This window comes from Heteronotia binoei, chromosome 19 (assembly GCF_032191835.1).
Source record: "Heteronotia binoei isolate CCM8104 ecotype False Entrance Well chromosome 19, APGP_CSIRO_Hbin_v1, whole genome shotgun sequence".
Classification (NCBI taxonomy): domain Eukaryota; kingdom Metazoa; phylum Chordata; class Lepidosauria; order Squamata; family Gekkonidae; genus Heteronotia; species Heteronotia binoei.
The window spans coordinates 30,400,402-30,425,876 of NC_083241.1; the positions used below are offsets into that span (position 1 = coordinate 30,400,402).

General features: G+C 47.8%; 1 protein-coding gene across 2 annotated transcripts in view; it reads right to left on the reverse strand.

Moving 5' to 3' along the window:
• Window positions 1-13,750: 13,750 nt before the first annotated feature.
• The window catches only part of SEC11A (SEC11 homolog A, signal peptidase complex subunit), a 66,366-nt gene continuing 54,641 nt past the window's right edge, over window positions 13,751-25,475 (reverse strand). Inside the window, exons 1-6 of one of the 2 annotated variants that reach the window (XM_060259953.1) lie at window positions 23,945-24,084; window positions 21,289-21,398; window positions 19,022-19,171; window positions 17,519-17,638; window positions 15,131-15,188; window positions 13,751-14,039 (exon numbers count right to left, since the gene is read on the reverse strand). In XM_060259953.1, coding sequence (XP_060115936.1) covers window positions 13,989-14,039; window positions 15,131-15,188; window positions 17,519-17,638; window positions 19,022-19,171; window positions 21,289-21,398; window positions 23,945-23,995 — 540 coding nt within the window. In that variant the 5' untranslated portion in view covers window positions 23,996-24,084 and the 3' untranslated portion in view covers window positions 13,751-13,988. Of the gene's footprint in view, window positions 14,040-15,130; window positions 15,189-17,518; window positions 17,639-19,021; window positions 19,172-21,288; window positions 21,399-23,944; window positions 24,085-25,475 lie in introns of those variants that run through there. The other variant, XM_060259954.1, reaches the window with a different exon arrangement.

A 25,475-nucleotide genomic window follows, 5' to 3' on the forward strand; every position in this document is an offset into this window, starting at 1 on the left:
ACAGGAAGGGACAAATACAGGGCCACCATGCAGAGATGGTGGGATTAAGTGGTGCCAATTACTGGGGCGTCTGAAGGAAGCCACAGCTCGGCAGTCCCAGGGGCAATTACTGACAACAGCCAAGTCCCAGGGGCAATTACGGGAAGCATCCAACCATGGCTGATGAGATGCAGGATGCCTCTGGGAGATTACCTGGCTGAGGAGGGCAAAACCGGAGACCTTGTTACGCGGCTGCGAAAGGCTGTGAATGGGCACAGGCGAGACATGGCAGCGGCAGGTGGGGGGTGGATTTGCTCCGACACTTCTTCAAATTGACCCCAGAGACTGAAACGAGAATAAGGTTCAGCGGGGGGGAAGAAATAGAACTTCCAGAGCTCACTGACAGGAAAAGCCTCAACTGAGTAGCCGGTGCTTGAACAGGGGGACAATATGAATATAGGAAGTCGGATATGGACTGGTTTTCTGTTGCCCTGGAAGGTTCGATCAGAACCAGCAGGTTGGAATTAAATCCAAAGAGTTTTTGGCTAAACATTAGGAAGAACTTCCTGACAGTTATAGAGGGGTTCCTCCATAGAACAGGCTTCCTCGGGGTGGGGTGCTCTTCTTCTTTGGAGGTTTTTTAAAGCAGAGGCTAGATGGCCATCTGACAGCAATGCGGATTATCTGACTTGGTATTAATTGAGGCAGATTGTGAGAAGGCGGGCAGGTAGAAGAAGATGACTTACTATCTCCTTTACCTTCCTCCCCCACAACAGACACCCTGTGAGGTGGGTGGACCTGAGAGAGCTCTCCCAGAAGATGCCCTTTCAAGGACAACTCCTGCCAGAGCTATGGCTGGCCCAAGGCCATTCCAGCAGCTGCAAGTGGGAGGAGTGGGGAATGAAACCTGGTTCTCCCAGATAATCGTCTATACACTTAACTTCTACACCAAACTGGCTCTCTCTCTCAAAGGGCAAGGATTGCTCTTCGAGTACTTACAGCAGAACTTGGATAAGCTCACAAGGTACTTGGGCAATAGCTGAAATCTCAGAAACCAGAATTGGGCAGACCTTGGCTTAGAGGGCTAGCGGCTTGGAAGATGTATTTAAAGTTGCTTTCTTTCCACCTCTCACTCTCCCCATCTATTTTCCTTCCTTCATTGATGATATTGGTTTATATCCCACCCTATACTCGGAATCTCAGCGCAATCACAATCTCCTTTACCTTCCCCCCCACACACACACACACAACAGACACCCTGTGAGGTAGGTGAGACTGAGAGAGTTCTTACAGCAGTTGCCCTTTCAAGGACAGCTCTGCGAGAGCTATGGCTGACCCAAGGCCATTCCAGAAGCTGCAAGTGGAGGAGTGGGGAAGCCAACCTGGTTCTCCCAGATGAGAGTCCGCACACTTAACCACACTACACCAAACTGGCTCCCACCCCAAAATGGTGCTTGACTCTTGTGACCCTTACATATATGCCAGCCCAGGGTGATACCAATAACCACTTAGGGGACAGGAAGGAATTTCCTTCAGGCCAGATTGGTCTACACACCCCTGCCGGAACTGCGTTCCTCCTAAGAAAACACAGCCCTGTTGTGCTCTAATTCATGCAACAGGATCACTGTTCATTGGTTAAAATGTGATCCAATCAGGATTTGACAGGCCAAGCATGTGATGACATTGAGGCTGGCAAATGGTCAGACAAACAAGATGTTCGTCCTTCTCTTTCCCTGATCTTGCCCTGTGCCTACAGGGTTGGCTCTGGGTTTCTCACAACAATATCATCCGGAAGAAAAAGTTTGCAACTTTTTGAGTTTTTCGGGGTTTTTTTGAAGTGTGTCATTGCTAAATGATCTCTCTGGCTAACACCCTTCTTTACAGCACTTGCTTTGCATAAAGGCTATCACCACTTGCTTACAGTGTAAAATGAAGTGTTGATTAATGACATCTGCATTGATTAATGACATTTGCATTGGGAGACAAAAAACTTCATTGCCTGTGTTAATAGGGCTTAAAAAGGGGGTGCCAGGAGAACTGGGATGAACAGCAAACAAAATACAGGGTTCTAAACGCAAAGGCTATCCTTGAGGTTACTGTTTTTAAAAGACCACCAGGTTCTTATACACATTTCCCCTACCCTAAGGAGAGTTAGGTCTCTAAGTGGCTTATAATGGCCTTTTCCTTTCTCTCCCCACAACAGCCACCTTGCAACTGTGGTTAGTACTTGGATGGGAGACATCCTTGAAGAACCAGCAGTTGGGAGGGCAGGGGCAGGCTCTATTCAACCACCTCTATGAATATCCTCCACGCCCCACTAGAAGAAGAAGAAGAAGACTGCAGATTTATATCCCGCCCTTCTCTCTGAATCAGAAACTCAGAGCGGCTTACAATCTCCTTTATCTTCTCTCTGCACAACAGACATCCTGTGAGGTGGGTGGGGCTGAGAAGGCTCTTACAGCAGCTGCCCTTTCAAGGACAACTCCTGCAATAGCTATGGCTAACCTTAGCTAGGGTTGCCAATCCCCAGGTGGGGGCAGGGGATCTCCCGGTTTGGAGACCCTCCCCCCGCTTCAGGGTCATCAGAAAGCGGGGGGGAGGGGAGGGAAATGTCTGCTGGGAACTCTTATTATTCCCTATAGAGATTTATTCCCATAGAAAATCATGAAGAATTGATCCGTGGGTATCTGGGGCTCTGGGGGGGGGGCTGTCTTTTGGGGTAGAGGCACCAAATTTTCAGTATAGCATCTAGCGCCTCTCCGCAAAATACCCCCAAGATTCAAAAAGATTGGACCAAGGGGTCTAATTCTATGAGCCCCAAATGAAGGTGCCCCATCCTTCATTATTTCCTATGGAAGGAAGGAATTGAAAATGTGTGCCATCCCTTTAAATGTGATGGCCAGAACTCCCTTTGGAATTCAATTATGCTTGTCATAGCCTTGATCTTGGCTCCACCCCTAATATCTCCTGGCTCCACCCCCAAAGACCCCAGATATTTCTTAAATTGGACTTGGCAACCCTAGTCTTAGCTCAGGAGAAATGGCCCTAGAGCAAACTAATTTATGCAGTAGTTCACAACTTTAATGCCAGTAGCTCACAACATAGAATGTTTGGTCACAGACTCCACAGCTTAGAGGGAGTATTGGTCACCAGAGGTCACATGATCTCCAGGTGCACACTCACACAGAGGGCTTTTTTTGTAGCAGGAACTCCTTTGCATATTAGGTCACACACCCCATGCAACCAATCCTCCTGGAGCTTACAGTAGGCCCTGTATTAAGAGCCCTGTAAGCTCTTGGAGGATTGGCTGCATCAGGTGTGTGTGCCTAATATGCAAAAGAGTTCCTGCTATAAAAAAAGCCCTGCACACACACATATGCACATAAATACAAAAAAACCCTGCCAATCATTAAAGGAAAGGTCCCCTGTGCAAGCACCCGTCGTTTCCGACTCTGGGGTGACGTTGCTTTCACAACGTTTTCACGGCAGACATTTTACGGGGTGGTTTGCCACTGCAAATTACAATAATGTCAGGCAATCGGTGAACAGACTACAAGATGTGTGTGCCATGAAGTCACTTCTGAATTACAGTGACCCTCTGAATTAACATCTTCCAAAACATTCTATTGTTAACAGCCTTGCTCAGGTCTTGTGAACTGAGGGATGTTGAGTCGATCTATCTCATGCCGGGTCTTCCTCTTTTCCCGCAGCCTTCAGCTTCCTAGCAGATGATCTTTCCCAGCGACTCTTGTTCTCTCATGAGGTGTCCAAAATATGAGAGCCTCAATTTAGTTGTTTTAGCTTCTAGGGAGAATTCAGGCTTCATTTAACCTGGCTGGAACCCATTTATTTGTCCTTTTTGGCAGCCAATTGTATCTTTAAAACTGTCCCTCAGAGCCACGTTTCAAATAAATCAAATTTCTTCCTGTCAGATTTCTTCACTCTCCAACCTTCACATCCATCTATAGCAGGGGTCCTCAACCTGCGGCCCGTGGGCCAGATGCGGCCCGCTGAGGACGTTTATGCGGCCTGCTGGGTTATGGCAAAATCAAACCGGAAGTGACGTTCGACCTAAACTTGCGTTAGCAACGCACACTTCCGGCACTGGGCTGAGGCGGCGGAGACAGAGTGTGAGGTGATACCGAGGTGAGGTGAGTTCCCAGGCCAGGGTGTGTGGTGTGGGGAAGGGAGAGAGATGCAGAAGACGGAGAACTGACGGCCCGCGGCCTTGTACAGTAACGGCAGTCCGGCCCTCCAACAGTCTGAGGGACAGTGAACTGGCCCCCTATTTAAAAAGGTTGAGGACCCCTGATCTATAGTATTGGGGAACACCATAGTGTGAAATATTTTGGTCTTCAACAATATGCTCTTGCATGCAAGGATCTTTTCTAGCTCCTTCATGGCTGCCTTTCTAAGTCTTAATCTGATTTATTATTTATTATTTATTTTATTTATTTAGTAGGCTTGAATTCTGCCCTTTCGCATAACGGGCTCAGGGCGGATCACAACATAAACCGAACAACAATAAAAATCTACCATTTAAATTTAAAACAATACAATAAAATTAGCAAATCAGACAATAGAACAATAAAACAAACAAGTGCATTGTCAGGCTGGAAGGGCACATTTCACAGGATACAGCAGTTTTCGGCCCAAAACAAGTGATGGTGATAATAAATAGGATACCACCTTAGTATGTAATGCATGATGTCCCAACAAGGGAGGCCAACTGAAGGAATAGTTGCTGGAATAGGTTGCTGGGATTTCTTGGCTACAGTCTCCATTTTGATTGACAATGGAACCAAAAAATCTTATAAACAATTTCCTCATCATCAACCTTAAGATTGTGTAATTCCTCAGTACAGGGGTCCAAAGCCCTTTTGAGCCTGTGGCACTTTTGGAATTCTGACACACCATGGTAGGCAGAGCGACAAAATGGCTGCAACAGGAGGCTGAGCCAGCCACAAAATGGCTGCTACACCTTGCCTTCAGTCCCACATTGCAGATTCTTGTGTTGCAGCAGCAGAAGAAGAGGAGAGGAGGAGGTCGGATTTATACCCCACCAGAGTCTCAAAGAAGCTTACAATCTCCTTCTCTTTCTTTCCCCACAACAAACACCCTGTGAGGCAGGTGGGGCTGAGAGAGCCCTGAGAGAACTGATCTTGAGAGAATAGCTATGAGAGAACTGTGACTGACCCAAGGTCATACCAGCAGCTGCATGTGGAGTAGTGGGGAATCAAACCCAATTTTCCCAGATTAAAGTCCACACACTTAACCACTACGTCAAACTGGCTCCAAAGCAACAGTTTTAAAAAATCTGCACAGGCAATCAAATTGTCAGTGGCCAATCAGAAGCCTTACTGGCAAAAGCTTCCACTGCCCTCCCCTTTCTGAAAGCAGTTGGTGGACACTAGATAGGATTGCCAACTCCAGGTTGGGAAATACCTGGAGATTTTTGGGGCAAAATCTGGGGAGGGTGGGTTTGGGGAGGGAAGGGGCCTCAGCAGGGTAGGATGCACTAGACTCCACTCTCCAAAGCAGCCATTTTCTCCTGAGGAACTGATCTTGGTTGTCTGAAGATCAACTGTAATAGCAGAAGATCTTCAGGTACCTCCTGGAGGTTGGCAACCATGACATCAGGGAAGGTGTTCAAGGCTGCCACAGTGCCCAGGGGACCCCTGCTTAACTAGCACTGGCCTGCAAAAATAAAAGAAGGGTCTTCTTGTGGCACCTTAAAGGCTAACAATACACACAGTGACCCAGAAGAAACCTTAGGGGATCTCAGAGACAATGAGTGGATCCACACTCTGTAGTCCTTTTTTTTGTAGGAAGATGACAAGCAATAAGCAGTGTCAAGGGGTTGTGAAATGCAGGAAACACAGAGTGGAAAAATTGAGACAGAATCAAGGGAATGAAATGCAAACACCTCAGTCGTTTTTGCACAGTTAATTAGCACCTAAAGTGAGTGAGAATCCCTATTTCTCTTGTTGAAGCCAAGGCAGGAGATAATATAAAACCTCTTAATCCATTTCATGCTGTAGGGCTCTCTCTGAAGTTCTTTTGCTGAAGAAGTGAGACTTTTGGGTCAGAAACAGAGCATCCTGGGAGATTAGAATGGCCTCCTACCAGTTTCTGAATATTACAGTCTTATACAGGGTATTGGCGGCTGCCATGGCACCCATGGGCACAATGTTGGGGACCCCTTCTGCAGACTGTCTCCCAAGCTCTGTTGTCAGTTTCTTGAAACAATGCCTTCCTTCCTTCCTTCCTTCCTTCCTTCCTTCCTTCCTTCCTTCCTTCCTTCCTTCCTTCCTTCCTTCCTTCCTTCCTTCCTTCCTTCCTTCCTTCCTTCCTTCCTTCCTTCCTTCCTCCCAGAGTTGCCAAGTCCAATTCAAGAAATATCTGGGGACTTTGGAGGTGGAGCCAGGAGACATTGGAGGCGGAGCCAAGAGCAAGGGTGTCACAAGCATAATTGAACTCCAAGGGAGTTCTGGCCATCACATTTAAAGGGACTGCACATCTTTTTAAATGCCTTCCTTCCATAGGAAATAATGGATAGGGGCACCTTCTTTTGGGGCTCATAGAATTGGAACCCCTGATCCAATCTTTTTGAAACTTGGGAGGTATTTCGGGGAGAGGCACTAGATGCTATACTGAAAATATGGTGCCTCTATCTCAAAACACAGCCCTCCCAGAGCCCCCGATACCCGCGGATCAATTCCCCATCATTCCCTATGGGAATCGTTCATGGAGGTGCATAATGGCTGTGGGGGCGGGGCTTCCCCCGCCGGCCAGCTGGCTGGGGGAGGGGGAAAGCCTGTAAAACCGGGGGATCCCCCCTGGGACCTGGGGATTGGGAATCCTCCTTCCTTCCTTCCTTCCTTCCTTCCTTCCTTCCTTCCTTCCTTCCTTCCTTCCTTCCTTCCTTCCTTCCTTCCTTCCTTCCTTCCTTCCTTCCTTCCTTCCTTCCTTCCTTCCTTCCCAAAGTACTATTAACTATTGCTTGCTGCTGTGTATACTTGTACCTGCTGCCCAATTTGCTTGTAAACCCTGTACCTTTAGATATTTTCATGCATTAAGGATGGGTTTATAGCTGGATGCAATTAGGGATGTTTCTGTGTGTCCTCTCTCGGGCCTCTTAATTTAAATCACATTCTCTGAAAACTGTACTGGCTGCCACAAAGTCCTACTTCACCAGACACCTGATCACGTCTGCAGACTTAAGGCTGCTCTGCAAGCTCACATTCGGACCGGGCCCTGATTTTTCTCGTAAGGCCTAGAAGCAGGTCTCACACGTGGCTCTGGCTGGCTGGCCCCCCTCTCTTACCCCCAATAGTATTTTGCCTGCGATATTAGTCTCTTTGGAGCAGCACAGCAAGCACAGTTGACAGATGGGGGAAAGATGAAGCACGTCAGGCTGTGACGTGCAACAGGCAATTGTTTTAGAAACTGCAGAAGGAGCTGGCAGGCTTCTGCTAGGAGGTGGCGGTTGTGCTAACCACGCAGAGGCAGGTGCGAGGCAGCTCTGGCAGGAGTCAGGTTACCAACACGGAGGCATCGCCAGCTCCTTTCTGGACCGTTGCAGAAGCAAGTCAGCTAGTAAAGAGAATCGTATCCCCCCCCCCCCCCCAACAGCTCCTGTTGTCTGGAACAGCAAACGCCAAAAGGATAATTGAGCTACACCCTGATGATGACAAATGCGTTACGGATAAGTCAGTTTTATATTCATCAACTGCAGAAGAGAAAAAAATTGGAACTGAGAACCTCCCCCTAGAAGCCTTATGGAGCAGCCAGGAGTCAGGATCAGAGGACGCGCCGCTAGAATTTTGCTTGCTTAAAGGCAGGCCTCATTTTGGTCAGGACCTCCAGGAGCAGAGCTCCAGAACCTCTAAATTTTATTGTGCTTTCTTTCTTTTTGTTGTTGTTCAGTCGCACAGTCGAGTCCAGCTCTTTGTGACCCCATGGACCAAGTCATGCCAGGCCCTCCTGTCTTCCACCATTCTCCTAAGTCCATTCAAATTCATGTTAGTCACATCAGTAACCCTGTCCAGCCATCTCATCTTTTGCCGTCCCCTTCTTCTTTTGCCTTCTGTCTTTCCCAGCATCAGGGTCTTCTCCAGGGAGTGCTGCCTTCTCACTGGGTGGCCAAAGTATATGAGCTTCAGTTTCAGCATCTGACCTTCCAGGGAACAGTCTGGGTTGATTTCCCTTAGGACTGACTGATTTGATCTTCTTGCAGTCCAAGGGACTCTCAAGATTCTTCTCCAGCACCAGAGCTGAAAAGCATTTATTCTTCTGCGCTCGGCCTTCCTTATGGTCCAACCCTCACAGTCATACATTACTACTGGGTCTTTCTTTCTTACCCCCTGCCCCTCCCCCCCAAAAAAACCCTTGCTTCTGGGCTCAGTTGTTCAAATCCCGTGATAATTTTGCTGACCTCTAAGATTTGGTGAACTTTCTAATACTTTTCCCTTAAAAAAAAAGGAGAAATAACCAAAAACATATAACACAGAAAGATGGAAATCCTCATGCTGCTGTGGCCACATAGGAGAAAGTAATTTTAAAAGTATGATGGGAGTAAGGTTTGATTAGGACAATTATAATTCAAGAAGCATTTTAAGGTAGATACTGAGTGGATGTAATTTAGTACACCTTCTGGTGATGTCAGGGGTGTGTGGCATATGCAAATTAAGGTCCAGGATCTCCAGCATCAAAATGACCCCTACTTAAAGGTGTCTTCTAGGATCTGGCCAGTGGTCCACCTAGCTCAGGGGTGTCAAACATGTGGCCCGGGGGCCAACTCAGGCCCTCAGAGGGCTCCTATCAGGCCCCCCGAGCAACTGACTCTTGTCTGTTTCCTTCTTCCTCTCTCTTACTTCCTTCTATATCTCAGCTTTCTTTACGAAGCTTGCTCAGTCACACAGGAGCTACAGAGCAAAACCTCTATTTTCTCCATTGGTTGAGGTTCCTCCCCCTCCTGGTCCCCTGGGGAGGGAGGGAAAGAGCCAGGGCTTCCTTTGCCCAATTCCCTGGATCCCATGGGAGAAATACAAGGAAAGAACCTTTCAGACCAACAAGTGCTAATATTTTAAGCATGTTTTATTTTAAGGGCATTTTTTAGTCGTGTTTGTCTTTGTCCTTTAAAAAGTTTATATCTCTGCTACCTAATCTTAAATAGGTATACGCACGGCCTGGCCCAACAAGGTCTCATTTATATCAGATCCGGCCCTTATCAAGTGAGTTCGACACCCCTGACCTAGCTAGTTGTCACTCTTGCGGTGGCTTTCTAGAGTGGTGGTGGTTTCAATATTTGCCACTTGTGAACCTTGTAACTAGAGATGAAGGGATCCAACCTGGGACCTCTGGGGATGGGCTAGGACTCAGGGGTAGAGTATCTGCTTGGCATGCAGAACACTCCAGGTCGAATCCCTTGCATCTCCTTAAGGTTCAGGTAGGAGATGATGTGAAAAGACCTCTGTCTGAGACCCTGGAGGGCCACTGCCAGTCCGAGTAGGCAGAAGGACTTACCTTGGTGGACCAAGGGTCTGATTCAGTATAAGGCAGATCCATGAATTCAATACAGGTGTATCCTCATCCTGACACTATATAATAAAGAACTTTGTACATTAGGGGAAGAAGGAATTCTCTTTAGTTGGGGGAGGGGCTGTGGCTCAGTGGTAGAGCATCTGCCTGGCATGCTGAAGCTCCCAGGTTTAATCCCCGCCATCTCCAGTTAAAAAGGGCCAGGCAGTGGGAGTTTATATAGTTTATATTTCTGTTACCTGGCATTACACTTTATGGTGCACATGGCCCGGCCCGACAAAGTGATATTGATTTCAGATCCGGCCCTCATAACAAAAGAGTTTGATACCTCTGCTCTGACCCCCAGCATCTCCAGTTAAAAAAAAAGGATCAGGTGGTGATGTGGAAGACCTCTGCCTGAGACCCTGGAGAATCGCTGCCAGTCTGAACAGATGATATTGACCTCGATGCACCAAGGGTCTGATTCAGTAGAAGGCAGCTTCATGAGTAATCGCGTGACCTCCAAATGCAAAAACACACAACCATGCACGCTTTATCACTGAGCCATAGCAACATCTGAAGATATACTGGTATCAATCTGCAGGAGAACCAGAGTACCTATAATCTAAATTAGAGCGCTTTTTTTGTAGCAGGGACTCCTTTGCATATTAGGCCACACCCCTCCAATTAGGCCTGCCCCGTGGCGCAGAGTGTTAAAGCTGTAGTACTGCAGTCCTAAGCTCTGCTCACAACCTCAGTTCGATCCCCGGTGGAAGCTGGGTTTTCAGGCAGCCGGCTTGAGGTTGACTCAGCCTTCCATCCTTCCGAGGTCGGGAAAATGAGTACCCAGCTTGCTGGGGGGTGGGGGGGGAGTGTAGAGGACTGGGGAAGGCAATGGCAAACTACCCTGTAAAAAGTCTGCCTTGAAAACATTGTGAGAGCAACGTCACCCCAGAGTCAGAAATGAATGGTGCTTGCACAGGGGACCTTTCCTTTTCTTCCAATGTAGCCAATCCTCCTGGAGCTTACAGGGCTCTTCTTACAGGGCCTACTGTAAGCTCTTGGAAGATTGGCTGCATCAGAGGGGTGTAGCCTAATATGCAAAGGAGTTCCTGTTACAAAAAAAAGCCCTGATTCTAAAGAAACTCATAGCCTCGTTTGGAAACTCCAATTTTCACGAAAGCTCTTCTCACAGCTGTGTGGTGAGTTGAACATCCCTGCACCACTGGGTTCAATTTAATCCAATGATACCAGGATGTAAAAGAACAGGGAGGAAAAACAGCCCCCAGGCACTACGGATGATTCCCATATCCTCTGGAGCATTTCTAAAGTAAAACCAATCTCCAATTAGTTTTGTAGCAGCCTCAGATTTAACGGCGACGGAAGTCTCTAAGGAAAATTCAGACAGGGAAGATAAAGTCTCGCCTCCTGTAACTCGGCCACGTTTGCCAATTTCGTCTAGCAAACGTCTTCAGAGAGCCGTTAGCTGGAGTCTGTTGGAATGCAACCCAGTAAATGATGCTCCTTGCGCCTCTCGCTTACTCCAAGGAACTCAGGATGGCAGGCAAAGTCTTCTCCCTGCCCTCTGCATCCCCACAACAACCCTGTGAGGTAAGTCAGCCTGAAGGATGATGACAGGCCTGACTCACGGTTTTGTGGTTGAGGGGGGATTTGAATCCAGGCTTCAAATAGTCCTATACAATGATCGCTGTGCAATACAGGACTATGTTGGGAAGCCCCGTTTCAGCCTGTAATGGGAAAAGCAGCAACCCTTCAAGCCTGAACTTTCTGTAGAACCTAAAACAACTAAACCGAGGATATCATATTTTGGTCACGATACGAGAATAATAATAATAATAATAAATTTTATTTGTATCCCGCCCTCCCCACCAAGGCGGCTCAGGGCGGCTAACAACATCTATACATGTACAACAATGGTAATAGATAAAACTTAGTTAACAATAAAAACATCTAAACATTATAAAAACCCGTTAATAATTTAAAAAAAATTAAAATTCACTGTTTGCGTTAAATTAATCTGGCAGCATAATAATATTCTGACGCTGGTGCCTGCCAGTTTAAGTATCTATACTGACGAGAATCTTGAGACACGGTTACTCTAGGTCCTAATTCAGCAGCCGGCATACGCTTGTTTAAAGAGGACCGTTTTGCAGGCCCTGCGGAATTGGTGAAGATTCCGCAGGGCCCGCACCTCCTCTGGGAGCTGATTCCATAGGACCGGGGCCGCAGCTGAAAAGGCCCGCACTCTGGTGTTTTGCAGCTTGACTTCTCTCGGTCCAGGGATAATCATTTTGTTTTGTTTTGAGAAGGCAAAACTCACTGGAAAAGGCAACAGTTGTGGAAAACGGGAAGCCAGCGGGAAAAGTGGAAGAACCAAGATGAGATGGATTGGGTCAGTCAAGGAAGCCTCAGTTTGCAAGAGCTGAGGCTGTTAACAAAAGGACATTTGGGATGTCGTCCATTCATGAGTTAGAAGCAACTGGACGGCACAACACTCACAGAGCAAACCATCAGAAAGGCCTGCAGCAGTGTAGCCAGTTCTGATGGATGTCACGAATTCCCAGCCTCTCCTTTATCAAACGTTGCTCGGCTGTCCTCTGTCACCCTCTACCAGACACCCAATATATGTTATGCCAGCAATCCCATGTTAGTTTTGTTGCCTTCAGCTCATGATCATAGTAGAACCGACCCCTTGACGGTGCCAAGCACTGAGCATGGGTGATCCACCAGCGCATTCATGCTTTGTTGCTCTTTTGCAGGCTGACTTGAAAGGGATAAACGTTTTAAAAAAGACATTTTAATCAGATAATTTCAGAGGGTAGGCGTGTTGGTCTGCAGTAGAAGAGCTTGATTTGAACCCAGGAACACGTTAAGAGGCCAACAAGACATCCGGGGTATGAGCCTTCGAGAGTCAACGCTCCCTTCATCAGCAGATTCATCAGTAGATGAAGAGAGCGTGGACTCTTGAAAGCGCCTTTCCTGAAAAATCTTTTTTTTTTTTTTTGGCCATCAAGTCAAGTGGACTTCTGGCGACCTCTAGTGGGGCTTGAAGGCAAGGGATGTTCAGAGGTGGTTTGCCATTGCCTGCCTCTGAGTCCCAGCCCTGGTATTCCTTGAAGGTCTCCCATCCAAATACTAGCCAAGGCTAACCCTGCTTCGCTTCCAAGATCTGATGAGATCAGGCCAGCCTGGGCTATCCAGGTCAGGGCATACCCTGAAAATATTCTTGGTCTTTTAAGGTGCAGTTGGACTCAGATCTCTAGCCAAGAATGTCCTTTTGTTCCAGGAGAAGGTATTGTATTTCTGCTACATAAAACGGGAAGGTAGCATTTTTCAAACACCAAGCTCCAGAATGGTTCTTGGTGGCTCCCACAGAAGACCTCAGGAGGAGCCTCTCTCCTCCCCTTTTGGAAACCAGAATTCCTGGGGTCCAAACAAAATATTTCAGGGATGTGGACTGGTATGGTATAGCCTGATCTCGTCAGATCTCCAAAGCTAAGCTGGGTTAGTACCTGGAAGGGCGACCACTGAGAGAGAACCTATAGAGACAGGCAATGGCCAGCCACTTCTGCTTCTCACTTGCCTTGAAAGCCCCTTGCTGGGAGAAGCTAAGCAGGGTTAGTACTTGGATGGGAGACCACCAAGGAAGGCTCTGCAGAGGAAGGCAATGGCCAGCCACCTCTGCTTCTCACTTGCCTTGTAAGCCCCTTGCTGGGAGAAACTAAGCAGGGTTAGTACTTGGATGGGAGACCACCAAGGAAGGCTCTGCAGAGGAAGGCAATGGCCAACCACCTCTGCTTCTCACTTGCCTCGAAAGCCCCTTGCTGGGAGAAGCTAAGCAGGGTTAGTACTTGGAAGGGAGACCACCAAGGAAGGCTCTGCAAAGGAAGGCAACGGCCAACCACCTCTGCTTCTCACTTGCCTTGAAAGCCCCTTGCTGGGAGAAGCTAAGCAGGGTTAGTACTTGGATGGGAGGCCACCAAGGAAGGCTCTGCAGAGGAAGGCAATGGCCAACCACCTTTGCTTCTCACTTGCCTTGAAAAATGCTTCCGGAGTTGCCATAAGTTAACTATCAATTGAGAGCACATATATCCACAAGATTATTTTGTTCATAAGATGGCTTCTCCTGTATTCCGGCCATCTCTGGGACTGTCAGAATCACATCTTTCTGCGGTCAGTGGGGGAATCGAGACACACGGAGCTGAGAAAGAGACACGGAACGGACTCCTTTGACTTCAAACTTTTAATATAAAAATCCACTCGATGTACAAAAATGCTAAAATATGACAAACCGGTTCAAAATACTGGGGTGGGGGGGGGGAGAGGGGGATCAACCTTCTCATTACACAGCAGTAGAAAAACAAAACCAGAAGCCAAATCCAATTCGGTTAATAAGCGGCGAAACGTACACACGTCACACTCCACTGGCTACTTGGCGTCTCGATGCGGCCTCCATGGCACCTGAGCTACTCGCGATGAACCAGCACGAACAAGCCCAACAGAAAGAGGACCGTGTACTGGGGAAAAAGAAGAGAGGCCACCGGAAAGCGTTAGAACACATGCAGAATCTTTCACGCACAGAAACAGCAGCCACGAAGGTGGCGTGGGTCACAGAATGTGGGCTGTTACAGAATTTGGTTCACAAGCCAGTTACAAACGATGAGGAAAGGCCGACCGCCTTTCAAAGGATCAGGGTTTTTTTTACAGGTGCAGAAATGCCAGCTATCACAACTCGCTCAGGTCGGCAACCTACAGCCTGGTTCTACGTTAGATCCAGAGCAGCCCTGGTCACATCTCGTAAGAACATAAGAAGTGCCCCGCTGGATCAGACCAGAGGTTGATCTTGATTTCATCCAGCATCCTGTCTCTTTCACACAGCGGCCAACCAGTTTCCCTGGCAGATCAACATAAGGGCACAGAGGCCCAGGTTTTTCCCTCGTGTTTCCTCCCAGCAGTGGCATTCAGGGGTTGACTGCCTCTGAATGTGGAGGTTCCCTTTAGCCCAGGGGTGGCCAAACTTGGTTAATGTAACAGCCACATCGAAAAAACGCCAGACGTTTGAGCTGCAAGAACATCAGATGTTTGAGAGCCGGAAGGAAGGAAGGAAGGAAGGAAGGAAGGAAGGAAGGAAGGAAGGAAGGAAGGAAGGAAGGAAGGAAGGAAGGAAGGAAGGAAGGAAGGAAGGAAGGAAGGAAGGAAGGAAGGAAGGAAGGAAGGAAGGAAAATGGATGGGGGGAGGGAGAGGTGGAAAGAAAGCAACATTAAATGCATTCTCCAAGCCGCTGGCTGGCTTGGCCTGGAGAAGTGATTTAAAAAGACAAATGCCTTCTCCAAGCCAGCCAGTGGGGCAGTGGGGGCTTCGAGAGCTACACAATATGTGTGAAAGAGCCGCATGTGGCTCCCAAGCGACAGTTTGGCCACCCCTGGTATTCAGGGTTCCAAGCACAGAAGCCAGGGGCAGGCTTTGCTTACAACGGCTTTTAATTACATCATTTGGGATACTCTGCTGAAGGACAGTCGCAATGCATCTCCTGAAGCAACATTCTGTAGTCTCCCAAGGAAAGCACTAATTTTCCAAGAAAGGGGGGGGGAGAATGAGGGACGATACCTTGAATTTGGGATAATCATTCATCAAGATGGTCACTATTCCAATATATGGCACAAACCTGCAAAAAAGGAAAACAACGTTGCTTGTTTGGATACTGTTGTAACCAGTGTTCCCTCTAAACTGAGTTCGTGTGAGACAACTCACGGTTTTTTAGCCTCCGGCTCACACATTTTTGTTTTGGCTCAGGTAGGCTCAGGCCCCAGAGCAATGGAGGAGCTCACAAATTTAATGCCAGTAACTCACAGAGTAGAATTTTTGCTCACAAGACTTTGCAGCTTAAGAGGAAACATTAGTTGTAAGGGTGGTTTTCTTGTGCCCCTGCGTACAAATCTGATGGATTAGGAAAGTTGTATTTTCACAGAATAGAATTGCAAAGTTGGAAGGGGCCGCAGAGGCCATCTAGTCCAACCCCCTGCTCAATGTAGGATCAACCTTGAGCATCCCTGATTTGTCTGTCCAGCCGCTGCTTAAAAACTGCCAGTGTGGGGGAGCTCCCCACCTCCCTCGGGAGCTGATTTCACAGCTGAACAACTCTCCCTGTAAAAACGTTTTTCCAAATATCCAGCCGAATATTCCATTTTGTTGCAAACAGAAGCTGGAAGCAGCTGTCTGGGAAGCCACCCCATGTTCTACGATGGTGCTAAAACCCTTTGTGGCCTGGCTTCCAACCTGGAGAATCCTACTCTGTTCTGCAGTTATGCGGCGTAAGTGCAGAAATTGGTTTTGGACATAGAATCCAGCGTTGCAGAGAGGAAAACTTTCCCGATCTGCCTTCCACAAGCTCCAGGGTCAAAGCCAGTGGCTGAAGGGTGGAAGTCGTCTTCAGTATCCAGAAAAATGGCTTGTTGTGTAAAACAAGCAAATAAGGGAATAAAGTTGGGAGTCATTGGCGCCTTGAAGACTGACAATAAAGTCTAATTCTTAAAGGTGCCACTGGACTCCAACTTTGTTCTGTTGCTTCAAATCAACACTGCTGAATCTATCTTTGTGGAAAGCAAATAAGGGTGTATCTGCCCATTCAGGCAGGCTGCAGAATTTGGGAACTGGCTCTAAGACAGGAGTACCCCACCTGTTTGAGTCAGCAGGCGTCTTTGGAATTCTGGTGCAGTGTGGTGGCAGCGGCCACAAAATGGATGCCGTAAAATAGCTCCTACAGGAAGGGCAGGCAGCCACAAAATGGCTGCCGCCGCTTACCTTCAGTTACACAGAGGAGATTTTTGTGACAGACAGACATTGCTGCAGAGCAATACCACCAGAAGGACTGGCAACAGTTAAATGGAAGATCTAATATAATCTGATCTGCCTATGCTCCAAGATTCTGTATAGCACCTAATATCTTGTTTTAAATTATTCATTGTTTATGTTTATCATTTTATACTTGGAACGGAGATTGTTGGTTTTACTATGACTGTTAGCTGCCCTGAGTCTGCTTTTGGAATGGGTGGGATATATATCGAAGGTAAATAAATAAATAAAAAACCTTTATTGGCATGTCAAAAGATATGAACGACTATAAAAACAGTGCCAAAAAATGGACAGAATACATCAAATAATGGCTTCCCTGGTTTGAATTGCAAACTGGAGAAAGTGGGCAACGTTGGCAGTTAGTGAAGGATAATGACTAGAGAGATCTCCCATGGGACAAGTGATCTAGAATGAATATGGAGCCCAGATTACTTTTCTTAATAAAAAAAAACACACTAGCTGCCAGGTTAAATATGACTCCCAGGGAAATCTAACCCCAACATTTCGATCTGCAAAAGTGTCCAACAGGGCTACATTCTTGCCCCCTCATTGTTCAACCGGATTTTTAAGAGAACATAAGAGAAGCCATGTTGGCTCAGGCCAATGGCCCATCCAGTACAACACTCTGTGTCACACAGTGGCCAAAAACACAGGCGCCATCAGGAGGTCCACCAGTGGGGCCAGGGCACTAGAAGCCCCCCCCCCACTGTGCCCCCCCAAGCACCAAGAATACAGAACATCACTGCTCTAGACAATAAGCTGTGACTAATAGCCACTGATGGACCTCTGCTCCATATTTTTGTGCTGTAGTGGCAGCTGCTGCCAAAATGAGTTTTCACATGCAGTCAAATCTCTAAGGGCCAGTCAGAAACCCACCTGGTCCTTACAGCTTTCTAAAAACATCTGGCAGAGACCAGGAAACCAAACATTTAAACCTTCTTTTTCTCTCTCTGTATATGTCTGACTGCGTATGTTCTGCCGTTAACGGTCTGGATGGAGATGCCAGGAAAAGTGCCAGCAGGTGCCACGGTAACCAGGGGCACTGCTTTGAGGGACCCCAGTAAGGGATTTTAAAGGTGCAGTCAGTGTAATGGGGAGAAACAGCTGCGCCAAGGGCTTCCCTGCTGCTGAGTCGTCACTTACCCTCTCGCTCTCCCTACCACGTCTTTCTTCTCCAGCCAGTGCTGCCCCTGCTTGTAAAGCCCTCTGTCATCCACGGCGTTGTTGTCCCCCTTCGTCAAAAACTTGATTTCTCCGTTTTGCCTTACAGAGGGGGAAACCACAGGTCAGCTCTCGACAGACACATGGGAATTTCTAAGCCAGTTTCTCCCTTTTAAACTCTGTGCCACCGCTTTCTCTAGGGCAGGGGTGTCAAGCACGTGGCCCGTGGGATGGATCAGGCCCCTGGAAGGCTCCTTTCAGGCTGCGAGCAACTCCCTGCTGCCTACTTCCTTTTCCCTCTCTTGCTTCCTTCTGCATCGCAGCTTGCTTTGCCAGGCTTGCTCAATCAAACTACAGAGCAAAGCCTCTATTTTCACCATTGGCTGACCAGCACACGAAGCAACTTATGTACGACAGCTCGTAATGCTTAGCCATTTCATATTTTTCTCTGGGTCTAAGCTCAAAACATTGACCACGAGATTTCGGTAATGAATGTCAGTAAATCAAAAGTAGGCTTGCAACTCACAGATACACACCTGAACAGCATACTCAAGATTGGTAGAGCACAGACATTAGTCTCCAGATGCAATGATTCAGAGCAAGAGGTGTCAGTTATCAGAGACTGTTAAATAAACAAAATATTGCAAGTGTGCTAATCTTTCAAGCATGTTTTATTTTAATTTTTTTAAAAAATCTTTAATTATGCTTGTCTGTGTCCTCGATAAAGTTGATATCCGCTACCTGACATTGCATTTTATGACACATATGGCCTGGCCCGAGAAGGTCTCATTTATGTAAGATCCAGCCCTCATAACAAATGAGTTCGGCACCCCTGAGGGCATCGCACCACATGGGCGATGGATCTGCACAAAGGCCAGAGTTACGAGAAGCAAGCTGCAAAAAGAAAAGCCAGCAGATAGCCCAGGCAAGCCCGATCTCGTCGGATCTTGGAAACTAAGCAGGGAGCGACTCCGGATGGGAGACTTCCTTGAAATACCAGGAGTCGTGAGGACAGGGGCAGGCTCTATTCAGCCGCCTCTCTGAAGATCCTCCAGGGCCCTATGAGAATTAGTGACTTCCAGGTGCAGACACACACATGCACAAATACAAAAATATAAAGAAAAAGGAAAGCCAGCACAGCAAACAGCTGTGAGCAGTTTTTTGCCCGTTTGTGCCTCTTCTCTCCAAAATGCCTGGAACGTGCCATCAAATTCAACAGCTAACAGCAGGGGTCTCCGACCTTTCGGAGCCTGTGGGGACTGCTGACACACAGTGGTGGGCAGAACCACAAAATGGCCACCATGGGAGGCTAAAGAAGCCCGCATGCGGGGGACAAGAGGTGTTACTTTCAGCCCTCCAACAGCCAATCAGAAGCCCTTCTGGCAGGAGCCCCACCTCCTTTCTAAAGACACTTGGTAGGTGCTAGGAAAGGTGTCGGAGGTGACAGTGAAAACAATCACTCAACACAAACCACGAGAGACGTACTTTTCATGGATTTTCAGCACACGGTGCACAATCGGGATCTCCCGACCTTCTATCCTGAAGACCACGATTTCACCCACTCTGATTGGCTCTTCGATGCGGTTGGTTAAGAAGAGGAGGTCTCCTCTGTGAAAGGCAGGCTCCATGCTGCCACTGAACGACAAAAACAAAGGACAGTAAAAAGATGGGAAGGAGAGCCCTGCCAGATCAGACCAGTGGTCTACCTAGTCCAGCTCCCTGTCTCAAAGAGTGGCCAACCAGTTCCTCTGGAGGGTCAACAACAGGGCATAGAGGCCGAGGCCTTCATAAGCATATCAGAAGAGCCCTCCTGGATCAGACCAGTGGTCCATCTAGTCCAGCATCCTGTCTCACACAGTGGCCAGCCAGTTCCTCTGGAGGGCCATAACAGAGCATAGAGGCTGAGGCCTTCATAAGAACATCTGAAGAGCCCTGCTGGATCAGACCAGTGGTCCATCTAGTCCAGCATCCTGTCTCAGAGGCCAGCCTGTTCCTCTGGAGGGCCAACAACAGAGCATAGAGGCTGAGACATTCATAAGAACTTCAGAAGAGCCCTGCTGGATCAGACCAGTAGTCCACCTAGTTCAACCTTCTGTCTCATCCAGTGGCCAGCCAGATCCTCCACAGTGGGGCACCAAGACCTTCCCCTGATGTTCCCTCCTGGTGATCACAGACTAGTTTTCTCTGCTTGCTGGGCTTTCTAGGGCTAATCAAGGGCCAATGGGAATAATAAAGCTTAGTAGTTGTACAGCACTTTCTGTATTCAAAGCACATTACTCATGTAACCCTTACTAGCGACCTGGTAAGGTAGGCCAGTATTTCCCCCATATTACAGATGAAGAACCTGAGAGCAAGCAGCTTGTATGGAACCACCTAGCGAGGCTGTGGCAAAGGAGAAACTCGAACAGGGACCTTCCAAACCAGGGCTCATTTTCTTTGTTGCTTTCTTACGCTAGCACCCATCTGCAAATGTTTCCACAAGTATAAATTACATCTAGAATCAACTAGCTTGTTGTAGTGGTTAAGAGTGGCAGACTCTAACCTGGAGAGCCAGGTTCGATTCTGCACTCCTCCACATGAAGCCAGCCGGGTGACCTTGGGCCAGTCATAGTGTTCTCAGAGGTCTCTTGGCCCCCAAAACGAGTCTAGCTCGCCATCTAGTGGTGCATGATGCTAAAAGAGCCAGAACTTTCGGCTGCCAGACAATCTTAGGATCTCCTGGCTATACTACACACAACGCCATACGATACCTATTATTATATCTGTAATCTTCAGAGGGGAGCTCTGTTGGGGTGCAGTAGAACAGTTCGATTTGAGTCCAGTAGCACCTTCATCTTGTTGGACTTCCAGGTGCTACTTGAACTCGGATCCAGCTGGGATCTTCCGTTGCCTAAGCGCTGTGCTACAGATGGTTCCTGCCATTAACTCTGTCACCAGCCTTCCTAGGAGCTGCCGAGCCTCATTATCCGATGCTTGTGAATCCTTAACCTTTACAATTTCAGAGCGACTCAATCCAGCACAGGGAGAGGAGGTGAACTTTTAAGCGCTGCACCCGTGCGGGGAGCCTGGAGCTTCCAGGTGAGCTTGACATTCAAACAGAGATGGAGAAAGGCAGAGAGATAAGCCTCTTGGCCTCCTGTCCACAGTGCAGGCAGCAGATGCGTGTTGCTGAGACACCAGGGACACAAGAACCGCCCGGTAACAAAAGCCCTGACAGGGAAGACGTCCTGCCACGATCTGCCTCTCAACTTCAGCAGCACAGAACCTCTCGAGTTGACAACGGTGCCTTTTCAAGAAGCTGGAGGGGGGGCTCTTTTTTTCAAGAAGCAATAAAGAAAATGACCTTCCTAAGGGGACTATGTGCATAGGAAACAGCGCCATGGGAGCTCCTTCCTCATAGAAAAAGCCCAGCAGGAGCTCATTTGCATATCAGGCCACACCCCCAACCACCAATGTTTCACACAGGGTTTTTTTGTAGAAAAAACCCCAGCAGTCTCTTGCCTTGAAAACCCATGGGGTCACGATAAATTAGCTGTGGCTTGGCAGCACTTTCTATCACCTCTGTCACCTGCAAGACCTATCATGGAGATGACCGGCCTCCCGTACCAGAAGGGCTGATTTGAAATTTTGACTCCCTACAGCCCCTGTAGCCCTGTGTTTGTGCTCCTGAATGTTCCAGACGTCACGATAGCTGAGCCACCTCCCCTCCCCACAAAGGCCCCACATCTGGTTCAACCTCCAGCATCGTTTACCTCAGCACGACCACAATGGGGCTCTCGCTGCCGGTCACCACCATCAGCCCCTTCCAGATCATCAGCGCTGAGGAAACGATCATCCCAAAGTTCAGCACCTGGTAATACAGCTGGGGGGAAAGAGGAGGGTCCGGGGATGAGGAGGGGGTTGCTGGGAAAACACAACAGGCGTCTTCTTCTCACACACACACACTATCTCTCTCTCTCTCACACACAATCACATACTATCTCTCTCTCACAATCTCTCTCTCTCTCACACACACATGCAATCTCTCATACACAATCTTTCACACACACAATCTCCCTCTTTCACACACACATACTATTTATCTCACTCTCACACACAATCTCTCTTACACATACACTCACTATCTCTCTCTCACACACAGTCTCTCTCACACATACACTCACTATCTCACACACAAACACAATCTCTCTCACACAGTCTCTCTCTCTCACACACACAGTCTCTCTCACACATACACTCACTATCTCTCTCACACAATCTCTCTCTCACACACAGTCTCTCTCACACATACACTCACTATCTCACACACAAACACAATCTCTCTCACACACACAGTCTCTCTCACACATACACTCACTATTTCTCTCACACACACAATCTCTCTCTCACACACAGTCTCTCTCACACATACACTCACTATCTCACACACAAACACAATCTCTCTCACACACACAGTCTCTCTCACACATACACTCACTATCTCACACACAAACACAATCTCTCTCACACACACAGTCTCTCTCACACACAAACTCACAGTCTCTCTCTCTCACACACATACACACACTCTCTCACACACAAACGCCAGTGCCTTCCCTCAGGCACAAATGCCACCTCCTCCACAACTAGACTTCAACAATTCCTTGACTTGAGAGCATCTGCCATCGGGAATGCAACCTTTAGCCTAATCCAGCCGGGCTTTCCTGATATACCCACAGTAGCCGGTTTAAATTATGGTTAGAAAGGCACCAGCTGAAAGGTACCCCTGTACAGATCTATGGTGTGGCCTCATTTGAAATACTGTGTACAGTTCTGGTCACCAAATCTCAAAAAGGACACTGCAGAGCTGGAAAAAATAGAGAGGAGGCCAAGTGAGATGATGAGGGGGTTGGAGCACCTTCCCTAGGAAGAAAGGCTGAAGAGTCTGGGTTTTAAAAGAGATGACTTGGGAGGGGGGGAACATGATAGGGATTTATAAAATTATGTGTGGGGTGGAGAGAGTGGACAAGGAAAACTTCGTCTCCCTCTTCCAAAACACTAGAACTTGAAGACATCCAATGAAGCTTATGGGCAGTAGGTTCAGGACGGACAAAAGGAAATTCTTTCCTCAGAGAGTGATTAAAATGTGGAATTCACTGCCAGAGGATGCAGTGATGACCACAGGAATAAACTGTTTCAAAAAAGGGATCAGATAGACTTATGGAGGAGAGTGACTATTAGCCGTGGTGACTGAGGGGAATCTCCACATTCAGAGCCACTATGCCTCTGAACCCCAGAGCCAGGAGGCAAGGTAGCCTAATGACTGGAATCCACAGAAGGCAGCTTTATGCATACAAGAAGGCCTGAGCCAACAACGTTAAAAACTAAGAGGGTTCATTTATTTGAGCAAAGAAAGCAAAGCCAAACAATCCATTTATACAGAACCACGTGGAAGGGAGCTGACACCCACTTTCCTCATTGTACAGAAAAACTTCTAAATCAGGGGTGGCCAAACTGTGGCTTGGGAGCCACATGTGGCTCTTTCACACATATTGTGTCGCTCTCAAAGCCCCATCAGCCAGCTTGGAGAAGGCATTTGTCTCTTTAAATTACTTATTGAAGCCGCCAGCTGTCAGCTTGGAGGCTGCATTTAAAGTCAAAGTTGCTTTCTTTCCACCTCTCTCTCACCTCCCCATCTTCCTTTCAGCTCTCAAACATCTGACTTTCATGTCTTATGGTTCTCAAACATCTGATGTCTATTCTATGCGGTTCTTAAATTAAGCAAGTTTGGCCACCCCTGTTCTAAATCTTTCACTGTGTTCTGAAAGCATGCTCCCAGTGGTTTTGCCACAGTGGACATTTTAGGCAGCAGACATAAACATTAAAAGCAATGGAAAGGAAGAAAGGTAGGAAGGAAGGAAGAAAGGTGGGAAGGAAGGAAGGTGGAAAGAAAGAGAGAGAGAGAGAGAGAGAGAGAGAGAGAGAGAGAGAGAGAGAGAGAGAGAGAGAGAGAGAAAGAAAGAAAGAAAGAAAGAAAGAAAGAAAGAAAGAAAGAAAGAAAGAAAGAAAGAAAGAAAGAAAGAAAGAAAGAAAGAAAGATCAAGGGAGTGGAGCATTTGAAAAAAACACATACACGAGGAGGTCACTCTAGCACAGATCCTAGAAGATACCCTGGAAAACTCACAAAGCAGGGCATGCATGCCCTAGCCACTGCCACTCCAAGGTATACTGCCCTTGAACATGGAAGCTCTATTTGAGTTTAAGCTTGGAAGAGGTCTGAGCCACTGCGAGATGAGGGTCCGTCGTGGCTAGCAACCCTCCGGTCTCCCCCAAAGCAAGAAGGGCAGGGCTTGCTGGAGAAACCATCTCCCTCCAGGGGGCTCAGGGCTGCAAGCAACAAACCCCGCCACCCCGCGGATCCTCCCCCACCTGCCGCTTATTCATCCGCCGAACATCGTCCAAGAAGTCCAGAGACAACATCACGGGGCAAAAGTTGCAGCCACCGGCAGGGCAGGGACGCTGCACTTCCGCTTCCGCCCGCAACTGTTTCCAGCCAAGTTGAAAATACCATAGAGACAGACATAGAGAAGGGCCCACCTTTTCCCAGGCCAAAGAGACCCTACACGTCCGGTTCTGATGAGAGTGGCTAAATCAAGGGGATTTATAAGTTGCAATAATTGCAAAGTGGGCCGCTGTGAGCTTAAATCTGTTACAGAAAGAAAACACAGAATGCCTTGGAGAGTCACCATTTGCTGCCACCTGCAGGATGCCACCCCTGACCCCTCGCCTCCCCTTTTCAAATTCTGCAGAGGACCCGCTTCTTCCAGATCCATGCAATGAAAGGAAACGTGTATGTTGCACTGTTGTGCCTTTTAATGTAGGCAGCAGGCAGAAATTCAACAGGAGAGACTTCCAATCTGCGTTTGCAGAAATGTATGCTGTCCCGCAGGCGTTTAACATAGGAGCCCGGCTTCTTCGAGGGAACAGAGTTGTTATTCCGTATCACAAAAAAATTAACTTCACACGCTGCCAAATTTATCTGCATTTTATTTAAAAACTCCGTAGCCTAGACCGTTTCACCAGTCTTCTTCCCCCGCAACCCGAGGAGTTTCTAAACGGCACACGTTAACCGGAAGTTATCTTAGAGAACCAGTAAGGCTTTAGCCCGTTGACCTTGCCTTACACGCCTTCCCGCGTGAGTCCCAAATGGTCCCGCCCCCCTGGATGGCAAACGCCCGTCAGCGCTACGCACGCGTTCTGCGTTGGACTCGGTAGAGCCTGTTATTGGGACGGTCCCTTCTGCATTCTCCTGAAATAATTGGGAAGCTGTGGGGCAAAAGTGGGAGCTGCTGGAAGAACTGGCTCTCCTCCCTGTCCTTTAATGATAGGCCCAGGTCATTTCTGTTTTCAAAGACTGCCTCTTGTTCTGTGCCAGACAGCGTCCCGGTTGTAATCGCATTGCAATTCATTAAGCTCACTTCTTCTCAGTTCATTAATTCAATTGGCATTCAGTCCAGATCTTCCCGATTGTGTAATCCAATTGCAGCCAAATTAATTGCAGCGTAATGGAGTTCATTGCTCTGGCCTAGATGGTATAGGCGGGGCCCATCTCAACAGAGCAAAGAAGCCAAGCCCGGGTCAGCCCTGGTTAGTATTTGGATGGGAGACCAACAACAGGTCAAGGTTGGAAAATATGTGGAGACTCTTTGCGGGTGGATCCAGGCAAGGGCAGTGGGAGGGGAGGAGAAGGGCCTCAGCATGGTACAATGCCAGAGAGCCCACCCGTCAAAGCAGCCATTTTCTCCAAGGGATGGAAACAATTGTGACCGAAATGCAACGCAACTTACGCAATATGTGAATGCAAAATATGCAATTTATAAATGTTGTACACAACATTGAATATCTATATTTAAATATTGTGCAGAACATCAACAATATAAATATACTAACATTATGGACT